Source organism: Eublepharis macularius, chromosome 18 (genome assembly GCF_028583425.1).
Source record: "Eublepharis macularius isolate TG4126 chromosome 18, MPM_Emac_v1.0, whole genome shotgun sequence".
Taxonomy (NCBI): Eukaryota; Metazoa; Chordata; class Lepidosauria; order Squamata; family Eublepharidae; genus Eublepharis; species Eublepharis macularius.
The window spans coordinates 20,898,027-20,922,268 of NC_072807.1; the positions used below are offsets into that span (position 1 = coordinate 20,898,027).

The 24,242-nt window shown below is 45.3% G+C and overlaps 1 protein-coding gene across 3 annotated transcripts in view; it reads right to left on the reverse strand.

Moving 5' to 3' along the window:
• ADAMTS17 (ADAM metallopeptidase with thrombospondin type 1 motif 17) overlaps positions 1-24,242 on the reverse strand; it is a 193,174-nt gene that overhangs the window by 46,224 nt on the left and 122,708 nt on the right. For 2 of the 3 annotated variants that reach the window (XM_055002639.1, XM_055002637.1), the window contains exons 14-17: positions 22,374-22,501; positions 11,842-11,962; positions 8,978-9,052; positions 3,007-3,087 (exon numbers count right to left, since the gene is read on the reverse strand). In XM_055002639.1, coding sequence (XP_054858614.1) covers positions 3,007-3,087; positions 8,978-9,052; positions 11,842-11,962; positions 22,374-22,501 — 405 coding nt within the window. The remainder of the gene's footprint in view (positions 1-3,006; positions 3,088-8,977; positions 9,053-11,841; positions 11,963-22,373; positions 22,502-24,242) is intronic. The other variant, XM_055002638.1, reaches the window with a different exon arrangement.

Here is a 24,242-nt window from a genome sequence, read left to right on the forward strand (position 1 = left end):
GAATTCTGTCGTCCGGAGATCAGTTGTAATTCCAGAAGATCTCAGGCTCTGGTTAAAAGTTGGAAATCCTATAGTGGGGAGTCTGAAGTCCTTTCATGCTGCATTCCCAGTCCAAGTCAGGATCCCGTGCACCTAGGAATGGAGTTCCAGGCACATCCTCACAACGTATGCCTGATCAAAAAGTCCAGGGGCTTACATAAAAGTGTAGCTAGCCCCTAAGGTTCTTTATATTAAGGTTAAAGACAGTTGCAATCTTCTGAAAATAGCTTCTCCTCCCCACAGCATACAGTCTAAATTACTTTTCCTCTGTACAGTTCAGCTATGAAGAAAATTTGTTCTGCAAGGTAGAACCCAAAACCAGCTGTGCATGTCACTTGTTGGTAGGTGCCCTGTGATGTGCCCAAGAAACTCTCCCCCACAATCTCCAGAGAAGCTTTTTTTAAAAAAAAAGTTCCCTATTAAAATAATTAATAAGGTAATATCACACACACACATCATGTTGGATATTGGAAGCTAAGTTAGTAGCACTTGGATGGGAAACCACCAAGGAAGTCCAGGGTTATGCAATGGCAAACCACCTGTGTTCATCTCTTGCCTTGAAAGCCCCACAAGGGGTCGCTGCAAGTTGGCCGTGACTTGACAGCACTTTACACACACACGCACACGCACGTGTGGGACTAGGGGGCAAGATTCAATGCTGAGTCAACGTCTGCTTCACAGGAATGCCACTGCTGTCATTTCAAACCTGAGAGGAAGCTGGATGCAGAGAGGCACACAGTGAACTCTCTTTTTATATCGTATCTGTCTTCACCCTAAGTGACGTCTGACAAATCTCAACTGGCATGCAAGCATCCAGCTCCGACCAAGGCAAATAAAACCACTGGCTCCTAAAAAGCAGAGAGCTCTCACAGTACTCAAGGAACACTGGCACTCATTGTTCTCAGGCTTCGCTATGTCAAAGTCTTCGGTGTAGGCGTTAACTTTAGTCCACCAAAAAAACCCACCCCAAAACAAAAAACCTGGCAGCTATGGGAGCTGCAAAGAAAGCAACGGCAGGCAAGAGATCAAAAGAATGGCACGCTGTAATCTTGGATGCTGTTTTTGGCCTTTGGGAGGAAAAGGTCCTGCAGAAATGTTGCATTGGCAATAAATACAAAATCATGAAAATCCAAGATTTCATTAAAAAAATTTTTTTTTTAAAGTTCCTCGCCCTTACACATGTAGCGTTGCAAGGCTAAGCCAGCCAACTGGCAGGAGGACTGGGGGCAAGGACATAGGGGGCAGCAGTGGCAGTGTGAACACGGTTATGTGGCTTCTGGGAAAAACCTGGAAGTGATGGCAGGAGTTCTAGGAAACACGGGAAATTAGTTTCTGGTGATTCCTAGAGCTACCGTCGTCGTTTTGTGTTTCCCCTGGAAGTGACATCACTCCACAGGCAGCACCGGTGAGGCGGTTGGGGCAGGGGATTCCCCCACCCTGATCAAGGGCTTGGCAGCCCTCTATACATTTGATGTTTGCTCTCCGGTTTAATTCCCCCCCTCCTGGTAATCTTCCTGCTTAAGCAGGATCTACACATTTCTAAAGAAGTAAGTTGTGTGACTCATGAAAACTCTTATTTCAATAAGTCTTTCAATAAGGTGCAACTGGACTTTTTTTGTTTTATTTGGATACCACGGAAGCCATCCCCAGTCAAGAGGTCCTTAACATAGCAATGTGCTTTCTAGCAGCGACTTGCTTTTGAATCTTGCCAGACTGATATCTTTTTGTTTAAAAAAACATCCCAGAATTGCTTTTTATTAATAAAATTTTGTTTAATTAAAAAAAAAATCCTAGAAGTAGAAGTTCTAGAAAACAGGCCCTTGGGAGGAACAGAGTTCCCAAGGAACAGGACCTGACAGGCTATTATTTCCTTCTCTAATATTTTACACTGTAGCAAAAAACATTCGGGTCAGGTCTTTCTCTCTCTCTGTCACCTGGATGGCCCAGGCTAGCCATACCTCATCAGACCTTGGAAGCTGAGCAGAGTCAAAATGGCGCAAACTGCCCAGATGTGGATGGCCCAGGCTAGCCATACCTCATCAGACCTTGGAAGCTGAGCAGAGTCAAAATGGCGCAAACTGCCCAGATGTGGATGGCCCAGGCTAGCCATACCTCATCAGACCTTGGAAGCTGAGCAGAGTCAAAATGGCGCAAACTGCCCAGATGTGGATGGCCCAGGCTAGCCATACCTCATCAGACCTTGGAAGCTGAGCAGAGTCAAAATGGCGCAAACTGCCCAGATGGGGATGGCCCAGGCTAGCCATACCTCATCAGACCTTGGAAGCTGAGCAGAGTCAAAATGGCGCAAACTGCCCAGATGTGGATGGCCCAGGCTAGCCATACCTCATCAGACCTTGGAAGCTGAGCAGAGTCAAAATGGCGCAAACTGCCCAGATGTGGATGGCCCAGGCTAGCCATACCTCATCAGACCTTGGAAGCTGAGCAGAGTCAAAATAGCACAAACTGCCCAGACGTGGATGGCCCAGGCTAGCCATACCTCATCAGACCTAGGAAGCAAAGCAGAGTCGAAGTGGCTCATACTGCCCAGACCTGGATGGCTGAGGCTAGCCCAATCTCATTACATCTCAGAAGCTAACCAGGGCCGTTTCCACACTACTCACCTTGATCCGGAATGCTGCGGAACATTGCAAAAAAAACTGGAAGATAGCGTCTTCTTGCGTGAGTTTTGCCCATGTCGCACAAAACTTGCACGAGAAGACGCTATCTTCCGTGGTTTTTTCGTGACGTTCCGCAGCGTTCCGGATGAAGGTGAGTAGTGTGGAAACAGCCCTTAGTTGGCTCTGGTTTGTTCTTGGATAGGAACCCACCAAGGAAGTCCAGGGTTGCTAACCAGAGGCAGGCAATGGCAAAACCACCTCTGTTTGTCTTGTGTCTTGGAAACTCCAGCAGAGATCATCATAAGTTGGTTATGACTTGATGGCACTTTGCACACACATTGATTTTTACCCAGAAAGCTGTGAGCAGGTTTGTCTTCCATCACACGGATTCGCCGAGCTCCAGCAGGGATCACAGTGGCTTCAATATAACCTAGACAAACGAAAGGAAAATGTGTATGATACAGGAATTTTTAAAACGTATAGGAAAGAAACAGTGGTCCCTTATGATTTATCATGTGGATGGTATAATTAATAAAAAACTTCAGTTGAGATAATGAATAGGAAACGGTGTGCCATTTCCAGTGCTATGACCTTGAAGAGCAAAGAAGAAAATTTCTGTGTGTGTGTGTGTGTGTGTGTGTGTGTATTGAAAGCATATGCAATGACAAATTGTGCTAGGTTAGCTTTCTGTTTGTGTGCTCTGGAGTTGTTTACATGGAGCTGATGAGACCCCCTGAAACCAGCACGTCTATAGGGCAAGGAATCTTGGCTTGTTTTAGCTGCACATCCTCTGCATCTGACAAAGAGAACTGTGATTCTCAAAAGCTTATGCTACAGTAAAGTTAGTTAGTCTTAAAGGTGCTACTGGACTCTTTTCTATCCTTCTGATAATTCAGCATTCCTTTGTGTTTACAGATAACCCTTCCCTTCATATTCCTTTTCACAGACACAAGGGGCCACTTTAAGCTAAGTTAGGCACTCTTAAAGACAGGATCCTCAAATCTTGTTCAGCTTATGGAAGGTACTGTTTTAATTTTGAGAATATTGGAGTGAAGGGGCACCTTAAATAGCTGATGAGGAGCTGAGGCCAAGCACCAAATGTTGGGACATTCCAAGCCAAGTATCTAAGTGGATCCATGTTGATGCAAAGGTGAAAACTGGAAAGCCAGGATTGGGAAAGGAAATTGGCGCCAGGAAACATTTGAAGCTCCTGTTTACAGAATCAGGCCCCTGGTCCATCGAAGTCACCACTGTCTGCTCAGACTGGCAGTGGCTCTCCAGGGTCTCAAGCAGAGGTCTTTCCCATCACCTGCTACCCGGTATTTTCAACTGGAGATGCCGGGGATTGAACCTGTGACCTTCTGCATGCCAAGCAGATGCTCTACCTTGGAGCCGCAGCCCCTCTTCTCTATGTAGCTGCTCCCTATTGATTTAGAAATACGATTCCAGAAGACTCAAACAAACTCAGGTTTCCCTGGCTCTGGTCTGCAGAGCTGCTACTATGAATCAGGGGCCTAAAACCACAGCATCCCCAGCAAAGGAGTGTGTGCGGCCAAGACATTGAACAATGGCCTGAGATTCCTTCTTGCTTCTACCCTTTCACAATTCCTGTGTCCCCGGCTTCTGCAAGAGGGAACATGTTGAAAAATGATAGGACCCCCCAGGGCAACCCTTTTGATATGTATTATTTCCCTCTTTTGTTCTCCTTTTGCTGTCTTAACCCCTATTTGTGTTTCCGTATCACCAGATCTGCCCACCTGACTGTGGTATCACCTCTTTCATTTTCTTCTCCGCTCCTCAGGTTACCAAAGAAACAACTCAACATCCCTGGAGGGAAGAGAGCAGCAGCAGGAATGCGAATGAAGACTCCTGTCGAGGCCAGCCTGACAGATTTGGCATTTCACTGGTTAGGAAGTGTGTTGCAATGGAGTTTTACCCTTAGTAGCGGAATCCATAAGCATTAAAGCAAACAGAAGTCAGACATCTGACTCGGTGTTGGGGATTCCCCCCCCCCTCCAAGATCCAACTTGAGATACTAATTTATGCTCTGATCAGCAAATTCTAACGTGGCAAAAATCTTGCAGTGAAACTCATACGCTAATGTAAAGAGTCCCAACCAACAGTAACCACCAGACAGGAAAGAAGTGATTAATAGCAAGGAAAAAAACAAACACCTTGTAATCACACCCAGTCACCATTGTTAGGAAATCACTTTGGAACATGCCCAAAACCTACTGTGCATTATATTAATTTGTCATTTTTAAAGAGGCATGTGTGCGATTAATCCTAGTCATGCTATACCCGGGCCCTCTGGGGCTTCTACAGTGCAAAAAGATCACCTTTTTGAGGATATTAAATATAAAAGTGGGTAGAAACAGAGAACGTTTGAGAATAGAAGTGTATTTGCTGTGTTTTAGTCAAATGTACAAACTTCTCTGCAGGATCGGGGAAACCAGTTCTTCATAAGAATCAGCTTTTCAGTTCTCTGGCCAGGACATGCGAACACACAAAGCTACCTTATGCTATCAAGGTCAGTGTTGTTGACTCTCACTGGCAGCAGCTCTTCAGGGTCCCAGGCAGACATCTTTTTCATCGTTTACTAACTGATCCTTTTTTAGATGACGATGCCACGGGCTGAAACTGGTATCTTCCTCAAGCAAAGGAGATGCTCAGCCACTCAGCCATTGTCCCTCCCCGATGGTACATGTACAATGGGGGTGGGGAGGGGGAGAGTGGGTTTATTTCATGGGAAGAAAACTAGGTGAAATCTGTTTTGAACGTACATTTGTATGCTCCTTAAGATAACTAATGCTTGTTGAATTTTAATGCATTGTTATAAGGAAAGCCCATTTTTCCTTCTAACAAGATAAGGTGACACAATGGTGTAGTGGCTAAGAGTGGCAGGATCATAATCTGGAGAACCAGGTTTGATTACCCCGTCCTCTGCTTGAAGCCAGCTGGGTGACCTTGGGTCAGTCACAGCTCTCTCAGAGCTCTCTCAGCCTCACCCACCTCACAGGGTGATTGTTGTGGGGATAATAATGACGTATGTATTGTCGAAGGCTTTCACGGCCGGAGAACGATGGTTGTTGTGGGTTTTCCGGGCTGTATAGCCGTGGTCTTGGCATTGTAGTTCCTGACGTTTCGCCAGCAGCTGTGGCTGGCATCTTCAGCAGTGTAGCACCAAAAGACAGAGATCTCTCAGTGTCACAGTCTCACTGAGAGATTTCTGTCTTTTGGTGTTACACTGCTGAAGATGCCAGCCACAGCTGCTGGCGAAACGTCAGGAACTACAATGCCAAGACCACGGCAATACAGCCCGGAAAACCCACAACAACCATCAATAATGACGTAATTTGTAAACCACTCTGAGTGGGCATTAAGTTGTCCTGAAGGGCCATATATAAATTGAATTTTGTTGTTATTATTATTATAAAAATGTTGTATTTTAGAGACCCCAGTTCAAATCTTGCCTCAGTAATGACCTTGAGCAGGCCATTCTTCACAGCCTCATTCTCTCAATCATAATACATGGCTGGTAAAACCAGGAGAAATTGAATTTCTCTGAAACCACCATCCAGTGTGGTGCAGTGGTTACAGTGTCTGACTAGGATCTGGAAGACCCAGGTTCGAATCCCCCACTCTGCTAAGGAAGCTTCCTGGGTGACCTTAGGCCAGTCATGTACTCTCAGCCTAACCTACCTCACAGTGTTGTTGTGAGGTATAAAATGGAGGAAAGGAAAACAATGCAAGCTGCTTTTAGCTGAAGTACATCAGTTTAAAACAATTGTCTGATTGCAACCTCAGTGGGCAACCAAAAATGTAAAGCATGACTACCAGCTTCCGAAACCATGATCCTCGTTGTGAATCACCTCTTAATTTGTGCAATGGCCTGCGACGGCTCTAAGTCCGGTGTCTGTGAACCTTACTTTTGGAAGGGTACACACAGTACAATTCCTGGGCATGTTCCTTTGAAAGAAAAAGTGTCTGGAAGTTTTTAGCTAGCTTTCTGGAAAGTGGTAGGTTACAGAAACCTAATCCTGTCAACCAATTCCAGAAATGTCGTACAGGTACATGCAAACTCACAAGCAAGCGTAAGATCACGTTTCTAGGAGTACCCTCCTAGGCTTCAGAATTCATTTCTACACTGCTTCCTAAGGGATTAATATATTACTGGAAATAAGCTTGCCAATATTTGGTGCAAAGTAGCTCTTAATAACCTTTTCTGTTATATGCAAGTCACAATTCCTTTAACCATTTGTAACCATTTTCCCCACCAGAAAGCGATCAATTATTCTGACTAATGGAAGTCCCATTATCTAGACAGATCTCTCTCTCTTTTTTTTGCTTTGAAAGAGAATACTTTAAAAATCTCACAGGAGCACTTCATTATGTGGCAATTCATAGCCTTTTGCACAAGTTGTGCTCCGCATTGGGAATGGCTGTCTTTTCCTGGCATGCTATGCTCTTTCTGGATCGTCTGGGTTACATCAACATCTCAGGAATGCAAAATTGTGAAGTAAATCCTGCATACAAAATTATATGGTGGAACCCAAGTTATAGGAGACACTTGAACAAAGAGGAAGAAAGAGAGAGGGGAGGGGGGAAGCTTTTGCCACTGTAAAGATTAAGACATGGAAGGTGGCTGCCATATCTTCAAGAAGGCTGTAAAGAACCAGCTGAAGAAAAAATAATAATAAAACAAGATCTTTTGAGGGTTCCTATTACGAGGCAAAGCTACGTCCCCCGGACAGTGAAAACAGATGTTAGCGTGATCTTCAGTGCGAAGCTTGGACTACTAAATAATAGGTATAGATACTACTGGAAGGTGATCTCTTGAGTGAAGTAGATGTTATGCCATGGCTATAAGCACTGACTAAGCAACCCCCCCCCTGTAAAATGCCCTTCCATTGGGGAGCAGGTTGTTGAGTGGAACAAAAGAAATGGCAAACTACAAACTGAGTCATGGAGAAGTAAGTTTTATTGTAGTCGACGGAGGACCTGCAGAGTAGGGTTGCCATCCTCCAGGTGGAGGCTGGAGATCTCCCAGAATTACAACAGTTCTCCAGGTGACAAAGATCAGTTCCCCTGGAGAAAATGGCTGCTTTCGAGGGTAGACTCTATGGTATTATACCATTCTGGAGAGAGGCCCCTCCTCTCTCCAAATCCCACCCTCTCTAGGCTCCACCCCCAAAATCTCCAGGAATTCCCCAACCTGGACCTGGCAACCCTACAAACCCATCAGGGATCCTTTGTATACAAGGGTCTGCCAGTGGCCCAATTAGTGTTGCCAATTGTCAGGTGGGGGCTGGAGTTCTCCCAGAATTACAACTGATCTTCAGACTACAGAGATCAGCTCTCTTGGAGAAAATGGCTGCTATAGAGGATGGATCAGTGGCATCAAAGCCTACTGAGTTCCCTCATGCCCCCAAATCCCACCCTTCTCAGGATCTGTAGGCCCCATATGGGGGGGGGGCATGAAACACCCATTGACTTCAATGGATTTAGAAAGGTATAACTCTGCTCAGGATTGGACTCTTTTCTTCTTTAGAAGAGGAGGAGGACTCACTTGCCCCTGTTCTTGCAACTCAGTGACCACTTTATCTTCTTTTCACTAATAGCCATGGGATTACTGATCTGGGAGGGAAATGCACGGATCATAAAGCCATGGACAAATTTCAAAGCCCGCCGGCTGATTTCCAGATCGCCATTTTGGAACTTCTGGTGCACTGATGCAACTGGCTATTGATGATCTACCTCACAGGGCTGTTATGAGGATAAAATGCAGGAGAGAATGACATTAGCCACTTCAAGTCTCTACTGGGGATGTGAAGTATAAATGAAGTAAAATAAATAAACAAAATTGATACTGCCTAGACTTTTTGGAGGCAGCTCCTTCTCTGCTGAGACAAAGCAGCATCGGCTCTTTGCTTTGGGAAAGAGGGCAGTGGGCACCAGGAATCACAGCAAATGGCGCCATGGTGCCCACAGGTACCATGTTGGGGATCACTGGGCTAAAACACCCTGAAATGCAGAACTGCATTCAAAGGATCTATGCAAAATCAGCATGCCAAGTTGTCTTTTTCTCTGGAATGGCTAAAAAAAAGGTCCTAACTTTTTGAGTATTCTCTTTGCAATCCCAGCAAGTCACACGGCACAGCGAAAAGGCTTTCAAATTTATCCACAGCTTCTGAACAAAAAGAAAAACCAACACCACGGTGCTGCTTTCTGATTGGATCCAACCAGTAGGGAGAGAGAGAGAAAGGCCCAACACCAAACGATATCTACACCCCAGAGCAGAGAGCAACTGGGCACCTTACACGAAAAACACTTGGGGGCTGCCTTTCCTTTGGCCATCACGCAGGTGGAAACCTTCTTACATTGACTATTGGATACTAGGAAACAGAAAAGGAATTGGCACAGGTTTAGTCCCATCAACAAGACTCGCCTGCACAAGTCAGCAATCACAAGAAAGAGGAGATCTGACACTGCAGGCCCCACATGCCCCTTTCAAAAGATACAAACAGTTTAATTACAATTGACTTCCTGGTAACTCATTCAAGGTCGTTCCTTTCCGGAGCTGTCTGCTTCAAACAGGAGATTGCAAGTGTTAACAACAGACACCACGAATCTCTCCAGAGGAATTAGCCGCATTAGTCTGTAGTTGCAAAATAGTAAAGAGTCCAGTAGCACCTTTAAGATGGGCTGATTCTGCACACGTTGGATAATGCACTTCAAATCCTCTTTATAGATCATTTGGAACGGATTTTTGTGTGTGCGGAACAAAAAATCCACCTCAAACGATTGATGAAGTGCATTGAAAGTGCATTATCCAACGTGTGCGGAATCAGCCACTAACCGACTTTATTGTAGCATAAGCTTTCGAGAACCACAGCTCTCTTCGTCAGATGCAACTTGCATTGTCAGTCTTAAAGGTGCAACTGGACTCTTTACTATTTTACAAGTCTCTGCAGGTTCACTTGGCACTTTTGAAAAACATGCAACTCGTTTCATGAGCGAAAATTTCAAATTATCTCCAAACAGGGGTAAATAAAGCAAACACTGTTCTAATCTTTCTGTGAAAGCTACTTCCCAACAAGCCTATCACACTCTAATGTGGCCAACAAACAGAACCCACAGAGAGGCCAAACCACGAGGCTTCTTAAAAAACAAGAACCTGACTCACTTTCCCTCCTGCGTCCGCATATGTATCACTGTCGTAATGACAGGGTGGTGGCAGCACATAATAAAAAATATAGTATCATCAGCAAATTTGTGTCTGCCTCTCCTTTGTAGTTATGAAAATGAATCAAATTGGCCAATGAAAGCAGCACTTCATGTTCCATGTCATCGTTCTGTCACTATATGATAGCTTCCTTCCCCAACGTTGGGCCACTAGCACCTGCCTTCTCAACATTTTTTTAAAAACCCAATGACACTTCTTTAGGACACAAGGTAATTTGATAACTGAACGTTTCCTGAAAACTAGTTTCCTGAAATTTTGTAACCAGAAACCTGGTGGTAGAGAGTGCTCTCAAGTCATAGCTGACTTATGGCAGCGACCCCTGGTGGGGTTTTCATGGCAAGAGACTAACAGAGGTGGTTTGCCATTGCCTGCCTCTGCAGCCCTGGTCTTCTTTGGAGGTCTCCCATCCAATAACTAACCAAGGCCGACCCTGATTAGCTTCTGAGATCTTTCTATTACCCTGTTGGAATGTTTCTATCTGTTGTGGAAAGTTTGCAGCAGGGCTGATAAATTTTGCTGAGAAGTGTCTGTAGTCCAATCATTCAATCTTGAATAATTATTCAAGACCTTCAAGAACATTTGGAACTAGCGAAGTATCTAGTAGTAGTAATACAGCTGTGTGGTAAGTTTCATTCTTCTGGAATTCCAGGATTTCATCCTCGTATGCTGTTGCCACAGAATATGGGAAACAAAACAGGTTTGTTGCTATAATGAATTATTTTTATGAATGCCCATTTAAACTGTTCATTGCCATGAAATTAGGATGGATAACAAAGGCCAATTTAAGACATGGCAAAGCTGCAATCCTTACTTGCAAGTTCAGGAGCTTATCACTGAACCTGTTGGCTCTATTACATTTATAGTGAAAATGAAACAATCACAGTGCCGGAAAAGGTAAATGTTCACATTTCTGTTATGCTTTCATCTTTAACAACTTGCTTTATGATTTCTAACAAAAAGCAGTATGATTACACTTCACAAAATATAAACAAATTATATGCAGCTCGGACATATTATACATACTTCCTAATTTTCTTTAATCATTTCTCATCTTGCTTCGTTCAGCATTTTAACCAGCTGTACTTTTAGGAGGTCTGCCATTCCAAAACCAAACAAGTTACTTCATAATCCTTCAATGGGACAGCTCAAAGGCATGGGGAGTGGCCGGAGGACTCATGACAGGCGGCTTATGTTAACTTAAAGCAGCATTATGTGAAAAACAAGTTGTAATGTTGTATGAGCTCTTTACTGAAATGAATGAGAATGCCATCATAGAGTAGAACTTGGAGATCTTAAGATTGCTTACCAAGATTGTTCCAGGTGCAAAAATCACTGTTACCTAACTGAAGCTTTACATGGGAGTTTTACACATTAATCAGAATAGTAGATTATAGAACTTTCTCTCCATTATCCATCTTTGATCTTGGCATGCACTCACTTTGAGCACATGAAACGACTTCATTCTAAATCAAGTCATTGGTCCGTCAGACTGGCAGCCACTCTCCAGGGTATGATGTACAGGTCTTTCACATTACGTACCGCCTGATCTTTTAAACTGGAGATGCCAGAGACTGAACCTGGGACCTTCCACATAGCAAGCAGATGCTCTACTACTGAGCCACAGTAAACAAGGAACCATTATGGCTCGAACATTCGAGACCATCCCCAGTTGAAATGCCTAAAGGTCTTGAGATCTGTCACTGGGATCTGAACAGGTAAGGCAAGATTCTTGGAGAGGATAATGTTGGCATGTTTTGAAAACGCACATCTGAATCAAGAATTAAATTATGAGTGACGTCCCTCCACACCTAAATCACGGCATGGTTAAGTTGAACTTTGCCTTCAAACATCCAATGCTTCACCCGAGGGAAGTACAGATGTACTTGCCTTTCATTAACCACCTACCAGGTGGCTGAGACTGCAGAGTGCGGGACTTACCCATCCCTTTGGTATGGTTGAAATCTCCTTTCACCACTTTGCAGGTTTTGCCATCTCCACTGCAGACTCCACAGCGGTCTTCTTTGGCAGCTGAGCCAATGATTCCATCACAGCCAATTTTCTAGTAATAATAAGAGGTTCTTCATTACTTTGATGGAAAGGAGATGAGTCAAAAATACAAGCGCAACACAAAGAGAACACTGGAAGTCCAGTGTGGTGCTGGGCAATACAACAGAACAACTATTGCATTAAAATAACTGTCAACAGAAGCTGCAATACTGATCCACTAAAGGCCAACAAGAATCTTGCCAATACAAAATATCTAGAACAGATTTTAGTCGTTGGTAGCAGCGTAAACATCAAGGTATTGCTGATTACTTCCTAGTTTTCATTTGGGGGGTAAAGGCAAAACACTAACTTTTTCTCATGCTATTTGGCAACAGTATTCCTGCTAGCTGCTGCATTCCTCCTAAGATGTTGCACATTGCTCATTCCTGGATGAGTCTCATGGGTGATCCTGGCGATCAGAGATCGCAAAGTGATGTCACAGTGAGAGACAGCCAATCGGGTTTAGCTACATGACACTGCTGAAGGTAAACAGAGTCGATTGAGAGAGAATATGAAGGAATAGGTGAACCTTTTTGTGATACCCAAAAATTATCAAAAAGGGGGAATGCTTTTTTTACTCCGCCAAAACCATACGCAACCCCCCCTAGTTTTTGTGAATACTTTTTAAAGCTAATCACTCGTTTGCAGCAAGTAGAAGACATAAACACCCAGCTTTGAAACATTTTAATGGATCAGAGCAGAAGTGATGCTTATCTTCACCATCGCTATACAACACAAACCCGATGAATCACCGAAGTGTCATTCAACAAGTAAACGATTGATTGGTACATCTGTCAGAACAGGCCTGCCTGCACAGCTTGTGACTCCACCGTGCTGAATCCATTCCACCAGCTCTGTGTTGTATGGTGGTTCGTTTAGGTCCTGCCTACCTGGGCTTGCAGCAAGTGCCATAAGCAGGGAACACTCAAGGGGCACTAGGATGACGGACATTCCCTCCCACCACACGTACAATGGGGCTTCAATGACAGTTTTGGGTTATAGATCCAGAGGAGTTAGCCATGTTAGTCTGTAGTTGCAAAATAGTAAAGAGTCTGGTGGCACCTTTAAGACTAACCATCTTTACTGTAACACGCTTTTGAGATCCACAGCTCTCTTACATTTAACTAACCAACTTTATTGTAGCAGAAGCTTTCGAGAACCACAGCTCTCTTGCATCTGATGAAGAGAGCTGTGGTTCTCGAAAGCTTATGCTACAATAAAGTTGGTTAATTTTAAAGGTGCTACTGGACTCTTTACTGTTTTTGGGTTAGTTATGCCCAGTGGGCTGCATTGCAGGAGAAAGGCTCTTTATTCACCAATGCTCCCGTTTGGCTGTCTGCTGACCAGCCGTCGAAGGCCAGTGGCCTCAGCCCTCAGATGGGAAGGGAAGGGGGTTGCACCACCGTGTCCCTTCTCCTGCTGTGGGATCAATAGCACACTCCAGCTGCCTCTTCCCTTGCCTTCTTCCTCAGCCCTCACAGTATTCCCCTTTCCCATCTCCCTGGGTTTCTTCCCAATTCCCACCAGCCTCTGAGTCGCCCTTCTCCCAGCCTGTGCAGTGGGAGGGCTGGATAGCCTCTTCAGTTCCCTGGCCCCTCCCACCCCATCTAAATCCAGGGTGGGGTATTTGCTCTGCCCCTTGCCTGGTTTGCCTGAGCTGCTGCTGAAGCTTCCCCACACAGCTATCAAGGTGGAAACCCACATCTAAGGGAACAAAGCAATGTACCAACAAAGAATCTTACCAAAAGTATATTATGTGGAATATTTTTAAATATTTGAAATGTAAAGTGGTGCAGTGCATATATAACAATTCATTGATTCATACAATTTTATACAAAATCCACAAGGAATTCATAGGATAATAACATAACACAGTATCCGGCCAGCTACAGAAGCTTCTATTGTTCCGGCAAAGGTACTTGGAAGTTCAACAGGGAGATGCCAAAAAAGCCAACGTCAATGCATGGAAAAACCTGGAAACCCACTGTTCCTGTTGCAAATGTTTAAGTTGTTGCTTTCATTTTACTTTTTCTTGACAGATGAAACAAGGAGGTGGCACAACTCGAAGGACCGAAGACCCGACAAGGAACCGGTCATTGATAACACTTGTTTCCAAACTGCATCAGGGGTCGACAGACCTCCTCCCCATACATCTCCAAAGGCCACGCTGCCGCTTAAACAATCCCAAGCGGCAGACTGACGCACCCCTCTATTTTTGACCGTGCGCCAAACTGGCCGTGCTGAAGCTTCCCCAGCAGCTCCTTCGGTGGCCTGGCCGCCTGTGGGCCTGGCTGAGGTTAGACTGCCGGTGCTGTTGCAGGAGGGAGGGGAGCCAGCTGCAGGGCTGGGGCTTGCTGCTCAGAGTTGGCAGCTGCCAGAGTGCTGGGGAAGGTGACCTGCAGCTGAGGCACCTGCAGCTGAGATGTTGACAGAGGGGCTGAGGGCAGCAGGGCCAAGGAAGGGCCCTGCTGCTGCAGTGCTGGTGGGGTCTGCAGGCTGAAAGAAAACAGCCAAGGCATCAAACAGTATGCAGAGTCACTTTAAGGGTTTTGTTCGGCATACGCCGAACCAGCCCTGCACAAAATGCTCTAATATATTGTCGAAGGCTTTCACGGCCGGGGAATGATGGTTGTTGTGGATTTTCTGGGCTGTATAGCCGTGGTCTTGGCATTGTAGTTCCTGACGTTTCGCCAGCAACTTTGACTGGCATCTTCAGAGGTGTAGCACCAAAAGACAGAGATCTCTCAGCGTCACAGTGTGGAGAAGATGTTGGCAGGTCATTTATATCTACTCAGGAAAGTGGGTTTGGGCTGAGTCATCCTGTAGGGAGTTGCTCTAATACTTTGTCACAAATAATGGGCCAAGGCATGCTGTTTCTGGGTAGGGCCACCTGATTACTTCTACAGGGCAGAATAAACTTCTAGAACAAGGTGACGTCACCCGGCCATGGACCACACACAACATCCAGTCCAGTAGCAAAGACAAGGATCCCTTCCCAAATGCCGTGATTTTAACACCTTTGTGGTACAAAGGTACACACTGAAATCCATACAGATTTGGGTTAGAAAACAACCATCTGCAAGGAAGCGAGCCCAAACAACGTGGGATCCATCATCAAGTTGAACACAACCAACCAGCTGTTTACTGGCTACGGGCCAAGAGCTTGGTAACTAGTTCTCCACCCCATCTTGCAACAGCCCGGGGGGGGGGGGAGGAGATTTAACAGGCCTCTGTGCACGGTTTCAACTTCTTGAGCCACAAGTTATTCAGGAAATCCTGGAAAATAAGATTCCAAGAAACCTATAATAGTCTCTTGCTTCTGGATTTTGCACCTCCCCTTTTTTTCCTTAGCATTTTATGGAAGGAAAGCAATGTTTGGGCAACCGATTCTCTAACAGTGTACAAATTTCATTCTACGTGCCCATCTCCCAACCCAGCACAGTTAGTGAAGAAAACAACATTTCAAAACTATACTCAGAAATATTAGCAAATAACTCTTTACGAGCAGGGAGAGGCAAAGGCTCTTCCTGCCATTTTCAAACCAGTAATGCTCTCCTTGGTCACTACAGGGTGTGTCAAGAACACTCGAACTGCTCCTTTGGGTATCGGACAGCCCTTCAGGAAAGCCCATAAAATATGGGCTTCCTGGCTGCAAACACGCATGTGGGGTGTTTGGTTCCCCAGGCCTGTGCAGCTTGTAGTCTGCTGAAATGCTGTTTCTAGAGTTCTCTGGTTTGTAGAAAACGGGTATCGCGGTCTGTGAAGCAGTAATACTGGAATGAAGTCCAGAGCTTCGAAGGAAAGGCTGTCCTTCGACCCCAGCAGGCAGATATTGACTGAAAGTGCGGCACAGTGAGGGGGAGGCAAACATGCGCTATAATGCTTTTTTTAGGAGAAGGATGGCCATGTCACTGCCTTGTAGGAACATCGGAAGAGCCCTACCAGATCAGACCACTGGTCCATCTAGTCCAGCATCCACACAGTTGCCAACTAATTACTCTGACGGGCCAACAAACAGGGCGTAGAGGCTGAGGCTTTCCCCTGATGTTGCCTACTGGTGTTGGTAGTTAGAGGTTACTGCCTCTAGATGTGGACGTTCCCTTTAGTCACCATGGCTAGTAGCCACTGATAGACCTATCCTCCGTGAATCCCTCTTTGCTTTCTAGGCAGCTTGGAAAACCGAGCACAGGAACAAAGGTTCAGCCATAGAAAGAAACAAATGATGGCGTGGAAAGAAGATGTGGAGGAACAGAAAGTGTCTTGGAGGAAACGTTAGGCCTGGTTTGTAAGCAGGGGGTACTAAATGGCTGGTTGCACTTCCTTGCACCTAATGCCGCAGATTTATCAGTCTCCAAGGTCACCCGCTGCATCCTAGCAACAGTTTATCCCTCTCCCTTGGGGCTTTTCCTGGGCCCACTGTCACCTCTGGAGGCAGCTCAGAGAGAAGCCTCCTTGACGCATCTTGTATGCATAACCACGATCTGCAGCGAATACTGCGATAGCTTTGCTTTGCTAAATGGCATGGATGCCTTTCCTGCTAAACACAAATCTATCTCATTCCATTTAACAACTTACAGTCCGAAAATGCTCATTGGGTGGTATATGTTTCTCCCTTCCTTGTTTTAAAAAGTCGTGCCACTTTTATACGTATTTTATACATATTTGGTATTTTTCTAGGATTTTTTTTTAGATGTGGTTTTTGGATATCTCCACAGAACACCAGTTGACACAGGCACATATGCGCTTGGGTGTTGCTTGTGCTGAGACGATGCTGATTGCCACACTGCACGCTTGCCTCATGTGAGAAAGGACAGCGCAATTCACAGAACGGCATAATGCTTCCCATATGCGAAGCTGAGCCAAGAGCAGCTGCCAACGGCGTGTAAATATTGACGTCGTCATGTGTCATTCTGCAGATTAATCATGGGAATGTTGTGCCAGGACAGCAGATTCCTCTGCATTGCCAACACTTGCCCAAACTATGCGTGCACACACACACACACACACACACACACACACACACTCACTCACTCACACTCTCTCTCTCTCACATACACACTCACACACACAGCTGTCTTATACAGAATCAGGCCATTGATCCATCAAAGTCAGTATCGTCTACTCTGACTGGCAGCTGCTCTCCAGGGTCTCAGACAGAGGTCTTCCACATCACCTACTGCCCGGCCTTCTTAACTGGAGATGCTGGGGATTGAACCTGGGACCTTCTTCATGCAATGCAGAGGCCGTTCACGCTGAGCCACATCCCCTCCCTCCAGTAGTCCTGGAAAAGCCATTTCACACAACGACGAGGCGGGCAATTACTACCCTTTCCCCTTGTGCATGTGGTGGCTCTGTGTTTGCAGGACTAGGTGAACCCCGACAAAAAAGTTCCTCTCTTTTGATTTGCATCAAGATGAATTTGCAACCTGTAAGTAGAAATGCTACCGAAACTGTAGATGGAGCATGAACTTCAGTTAGATGGTTGTTGTGGGGTTTCCGGGCTGTATCGCCGTGGTCTTGGCATTGTAGTTCCTGACGTTTCGCCAGCAGCTGTGGCTGGCATCTTCAGAGGTGTAGCACCAAAAGACAGAGATCTCTCAGTGTCACAGTGTGAGATGTGTCTTTTGGTGCTACACCTCTGAAGATGCCAGCCACAGCTGCTGGCGAAACGTCAGGAACTACAATGCCAAGACCACGGCAATACAGCCCGGAAAACCCACAACAACCATCGTTCTCCGGCCGTGAAAGCCTTCGACAAGACAACTTCAGTTAGACTTCAGCCGATGTGAACTCTTGAGCCAACCTGGGCTTGGTTTTTTACGGTAGGCCGTAGGCCGATTCTCCGTTTGGCAATACCTGCAGTTATAACAATCAGCCAATAGGAGAAGCTTTGTTACGTTTCTCAGTTGCCTCCCCCACTCCTTGCTGTGGGGCTTCAGAGCAAGCAGACCCTACTATTTATTTATTATATCCTGCCTTTCTTCCCAAAGAGGACCCAAGACAGCTTACATTGCCCCACCCTTTCTTCATTTTATCCTCACAACGACCTTGAGAGGGAGGTTAGCTTGAGTGTATGTGACTGGCCCAAGCTTTTATGGCAGAGAAAGGATTCAGTTTTGGGTCTCCCAGATCCTACATCATTAAAAAAATTAAATGATGTAAAAAAAAACACATGGGAATTTGTCATCTACATTATGTTTTTCTTGGCTTCTGGGGAAATGTTTGACAATATTTGACCAGGGACAAACTTGATTAACTGGAGTGCTAGCCCTAGTATACATACATACCCTTGTCCAATCAAGTAGGTTTCTGAAACAATACTAAACCACTTTTTCATATATAAAAGGGATAAAAGTGGGAAAAGTAACCCCTCTTTCAAACTGCATCCCTGGGGAGAAAATTCCTTTGTCTGTCTGTAACCAAACTAGGTGAAATAGATCTGAACACATGCGCATGTAGTACATCATACTGTGGCCGAGAGGTGGGGGGCACACGGAGCTTTCATTACCAACTTGTTCACAAACCTCTTAACACCATCTCATTTTGAACCAACTGCTCCCTACTGTGCCTGTCCCCAGATGTGAACCAAGTTTTCTATCACCTCGCCACAAAGTTTATGAAGGCTGCTCCCCAGTTTAAAGGCCAACTCACTTTTCACAAGGTAACTCCTGAGCTCCAGGGCTCGTAAAGAATCTCACTTGGCAGGGAGAGCAGGTTACTGCTCATTGGAAGGTGGAAACATACCCCCATTACACAGGGCCTGATTTACAGGCCACAGCTGCCGACGAATACTTTCTGATCAGTCTTGCAAAGGGGATCACATCCCAGGTAGAAGGCAGATGAGTCTATTCCAAAAATCTGTTAATGACACTTAGTTAAAAAAAAAAATCAGAAGGAACACAGCACTATCTTGGGAGCCAGTTTGGTGTAGTGGTTCAGAGCAGCAGGACTCTAATCTGGAGAACTGGGTTGATTCCCCACTCCTCCGTTGGAAGCCAGGTGGGTGACCTTGGGTCAGTCACAGCTCTCTCAGAGCTCTCTCAGCCCCATCCACCTCACAGGGTGATTGTTGTTGGGATAATAATAACACACTTTGTAAACTGCTCTGAGTAAGCGTTAAGTTGCCCTGAAGGGCGGTATATAAATTGAATGCTGCTGTTGTTGTTATATTATACCTCAAAACTTATAACACAACAATGGGGTGGAACATTATTATTAATTTCTTTCCTTCATTTACACCTTGCCTTTCTCCTCAGTAGGAACTGAAAGCTGCTTACATGGCTCTCTTCTCCTTTGTTTTATCCTAAAAACCACTCCATGGGATTGGTTAGGCTGAGAGTGACTGGCAGGCTTCTACAGCAGAGTGGGGGATTGGAACCTGAGTAATCTCAATGTGGGCCCAATCCACACTGCCACTCAAAGGGAGAGGCGTCTTCTCTCTTTTGCCAACGCAAACCATGAACAGAAGAAGGAAAAGGAAGTTATTATATTTAATTCCCCCTCATCATTTTACTTGTGATGCTCACCTGATCTCTCCCGATGTGTTTTCAGACAAATGACTGTTTAAGGAAAGGGAAGTGCAGGAAAGATCTGCTCCTCCAATATCTTCCATGACCTGTTTTGATGGATCTAAAACCTTGCTGTTGGACCATCTGAATTCAGAAGTCACAACTAACCGGGGTTTGATCAAACCACAGTTCACAAACCAGTTTACCATGGTGTCTGAATGCAGGAGCATGCTACATTGATCCGAACAATACGATTGAGTGTGTACATGTTGTGACAAACCTGAGTTTGTTGCTTGGTAATGTGTGGAAACGCCTGTATAGAAACCTAGTATTTTTTCCTGTCTCAAGAAATGATCAGAAGAATAAACGAATGAAGTCAGTCAGAGCAGCCTGTGGCATGAGAACATCGCCTTCTAATATTGGCAAATTACAGTTGCATCCTTCTAAATCTATTCAAGTCAATGGGCTTAGGAAGGGTGAAACTCTGTTTTAGGATGGAGCTGTGGGAGACTTGCACAAAAGAATAAATGTGTAACCACCAGTCTATTATAAAAATGTTGTTGCTGCTAAGTACCTGATTGTCAGAAACTCAGATCCCATAGGGAAAAGGGCTTACATTTTGTAAGCTTTTTAAAAAAGTCGTACCAGGGCAAGTTTCCAAAACCTGGAGCGGGGGAGCAAACTCCTTAGTCAAGTGGTGTTCTTATTAAAGACTGTTCAGTTATTCTTGTCTGATTCTCAGATCATGATCTTCTTTGGATTCATTCCAAGACTCACACACTAAGCTTAGATTTTTTTTCCAAAAAGACACTGTTCTTGAGTTCAACAACCAGCTGTGATGTTACAAAGAGAGAATTATTATAAAAGTTGGGAATAACGACCAGCAGCGGAAACATATGGGCCAAGGGGAAAAAAATTCCTATTAAAAAGAAAGAGGAGACGGGAGAGAAATTCAGATCCTCTGCTAGTAAAAAACCACAGGTGGCTTTTGGAACTGAAACGGGAGGAGGCTGGACATGGGGGGGGGTGGAGGGGGGGAGTCCTGATTTCATAGATAGCTTTCCATATGGCCTGGATTGTGGCCAGGGAGGGCTTTAAAAGGTTAAAACCAGTGCCTTGAATTGGACTGAAAAAATTATGCATTACCTAGCAGCGTTTATGGAAGGCCTTGTGTACAGAGTGCAGATTAGCTGAATCAAATGGACACTGACCTATGGACCATTTAGAATCACAGGTGTCTCTGAAAGGCTCTTGTTTTGGGGGATATATACCTGTTTTGGATACTTATCACAGGGCGTTTAGCATTCAGTCCAGGGCATAATCTATAGGGCCTTCAGCCCAGGATAGCTCCCCCATCTATATATCTGACAAGGATTCCCTGCCACTTGTGTGTTAAAGTAATGGGAGAGACAGAAGCATTCTCGGTTTCTCCAGAAAGAAGTGACCTGTGACTCACAAAAACTCATACCCTACCATAAGTTTTGTTAGTCTTATACGTGCTACGGGACTTTGTGCTCTTTTCTACTGCTCCAGAAACACTGTCCTTACCAACTCCTGTGCACTGAAGTATGGTGGATCAGGACTGCAGCAGCTATTCTTTCAATGTGTCTGATCTGATGGCCCAGGAGTTGTCCCCAAGAGCCTGGGCCAGTTCAGATGGAACTGCTAAGGTTTGATAGCAGCAGCAACCAAAGGGATTCTAAGAGAGCCAAGGACCCACCAGCGGCCCCTCTCCAAGCTTGCACTCTTGGGCAACTGCTTAAAGTCATTCAAACACCACCACCAGCTGCTCACGTCTTACATTGCTGTGCATAGCATGGAACAATGAGCATTGGGTATGTCCGGATGACCTCCTCCCTGCCCCCTTTTCTTAACTTCATTATCTGATACAGGCCAATATCTCTTCCTATATACGTAAGTATGTGCTGTCAAGTCACTACCAACTTATGGGGACCCCACCAAGGGCTTTCAAGACAAGCGAGAATGAAGCAGAGGTGGTTTGCCACTGCCTTCTTCTGCAAAGTCTTCCTCGGTAGCCCCCATCCATGTACCAATGCTGCTTAACTTCAGAAATCTGATGAAACTGGGCTGTACCATGCTTCCTTCCCTCCATGTAATATTTCTTTGTAGTTTTCAAGCATTCTTATCCAGGCAGAAAGATTTTACTTGAGGCACGATTTTTCCAAGAAGAGTGTTTTTGATTAAAAATGCCTCACACAGAAACCAAAGCAGTATAGCTATTTGAGAGGACTGTACCATCTTGACTAGTGAACTCTGGAATCAGTTTCACAGTCCGAGGGCAGAGGGAATGGCCAAGAGAAAAAATTCACATAATTCACAAAGGATAATAATAACAACAACAACATTCGATTTATATACCACCCTTCAGGACAACTTAATGCCCACTCAGAGCAGTTTACAAAGCATGCCATTATTATCCCCACAACAAAACACCCTGTGAGGTGGGTGGGGCTGAGAGAGCTCCGAGAAGCTGTGACTGACCCAAGGTCACCCAGCTGGCTTCAAGTGGAGGAGTGGGGAATCAAACCCGGTTCTCCAGATTAGAGTCCTGCGCTCTTAACCACTATACCAAACTGACTCTCTTCTCCTCATGGCGGCTCAGAGAGAACTGAGGGAAGGGGTCGCTCCTCAACCAAGGGACGTGATTGTTTAGGTGGGAAACAGGTTGCTAAGGGCCTGAAAAGAAGCAGCCCCTAATGAAGCTCTAAAGTGAGTAAAACTTTCCCACAGGATTGCACAGAATGAAGATGAACAACTGTTCTGCATGGTGTACCTGAATTAAGTTCCCTTGGATAACTGTTATGCTGCCTACTAGTCTACATACACCATTGTCCAAGTTCAACAGAAAAGCTGCAATGTGTGAGCTTAAGAGAAGATATCAAAAAGTTACTCCACCTGGCACTTGCCATGAACGCAGAGATCAGTCTCATAAGGTCCACAGGGCGTGCCGTCGACCACCCTGTCTGACACCAGTATGGGGGACTCGTTCCCAACGGGGGAACAGTAGAGTTCACAGGGCTTATCTGGAAGATAAAATTTAACAAGCAACCGTGGTTGTACAAATCATGTGCAACAGAGTACTTGAGACCTGTTTGGACTAATGTATTAGGAACTTATATAGACCACAAAACTGTGAAAAGTGTAAATCTGTACATCTGCATGTGTATAAATACAGAGACTAACCGAGGGGTTCTCGATTTTTTTGAGCTGGTTGTCACCTATAGAATTCTAACACAAGGTGGTGGGTGAAACTACAAAATGGCTGCCACAGTAGGTGGAGCCAACCACGAAATGGTTGTCACAGGAGATGGGGCCACACAGATATAGAAAGCCCAAATGCAGGGGAGAAGAGGAGCAGGGGAGTATTTTAAAAAATACACTGGGAAAGAGGAGTAAAAGAGAATAAAACCAACACTGCAGTGGCAGTTCCCACTGAAACAACATTAATTTTAATTGCACAGCCAATCAGATTTTCAGTGGCCGATCAGAAGCCCTTCTGGGCAGGAGCCTCGCCTGGCCTCACCCACTTTCTAAAAATACTTGGTGGGCAACAGGAAAGGTGCACACCATGGCATCCATGGGCACCACACTGGGGACCATTCAACCCAGTGTTGCAAGTCAGAAGCAATGAAATTGCACATTTTTGCTACATGTTACATTACATTTCTCTGTGGTGCATCCCCAGGTTGGGGCAGAGATGTGTACTGAGAGTTCTGCATTTCCAACGCACACTGCAACCATGACAAGTGGGATGAGGGGGCTTATCCCCTCCCCCAACAATTTGTTCTACTAGGGAAATTGACAAGTAGTTTTATCAGGATAGGTGCAGCCAACAGTGGAGCAAATAGTGGCTACCTGTGTCCATTTCCCACCATTTTCCTGACTTGAAATGGTCTAAGCCCCCTTCTCCCCCTGTCCCCATCTAATTTGGGATCCTGCATACCAGGGAGGCAAGGAACGCCCTGAACACATCTGTTACCCAACCCAGCAACACACTAAAGAAAAACATGTCTATTTAAAGCTCTTGGCTCCCAACAATTACTAAGACAGAATATTCTACAATTATTTGTACTTGCTTTTCTCTTACTACATCACACTAGATACTTTCAGCTAGGTCAAGTTCTCCTGCCATAAAGAACCTTATAGAAATTCTCACAGCCAAACAGCAATGCTGTCCAGTCTGACAATCCAAAAGCCAAGGGCAGGACAGGTTGCCACCTCCACCAGCCTGATTCACAACATCTGCATGCATGTTACTTGATTATTTGGTGCACAGAGACCAGAATGTGTGAACGGACGTCTCTGAAAATGATTGCATTTGAAGTGCCATCAGGAGAAAGGTTCTTTCTGTTGCACCACATGTATGAACCATGCATGCACAGGTGACTGCGGATCTAAATTATCCCTTGATGAAGTCACATATGCTCTATTTCTGGAGCTGGGACCATGGATAGCTCCACTGATCCTGCTGAGAGCTTGAGTCTCTAGGGGTCTGCCTCAGGGCCAAACTGTATAGTACGTGTGACACGAGTCCCCTGGCCTGACTTGCAACCAAACGTACAATCAGGAAATCTTTCAGAGCGCTCTATTGCTCAATGAGACTCGGGCGTGTTGGCAGGGCTTCAGCCCTCACTCCTACACCTTTCCCCAACTGGAAACAGCCACGGCGGGGGAATCTGCTTGCCTTGCTGTTGGGCTTCACATGTTCTCAGTCACGTGACCCCAAGTACACATGACACATCTACTTCCTCTTAGGAAAATAGC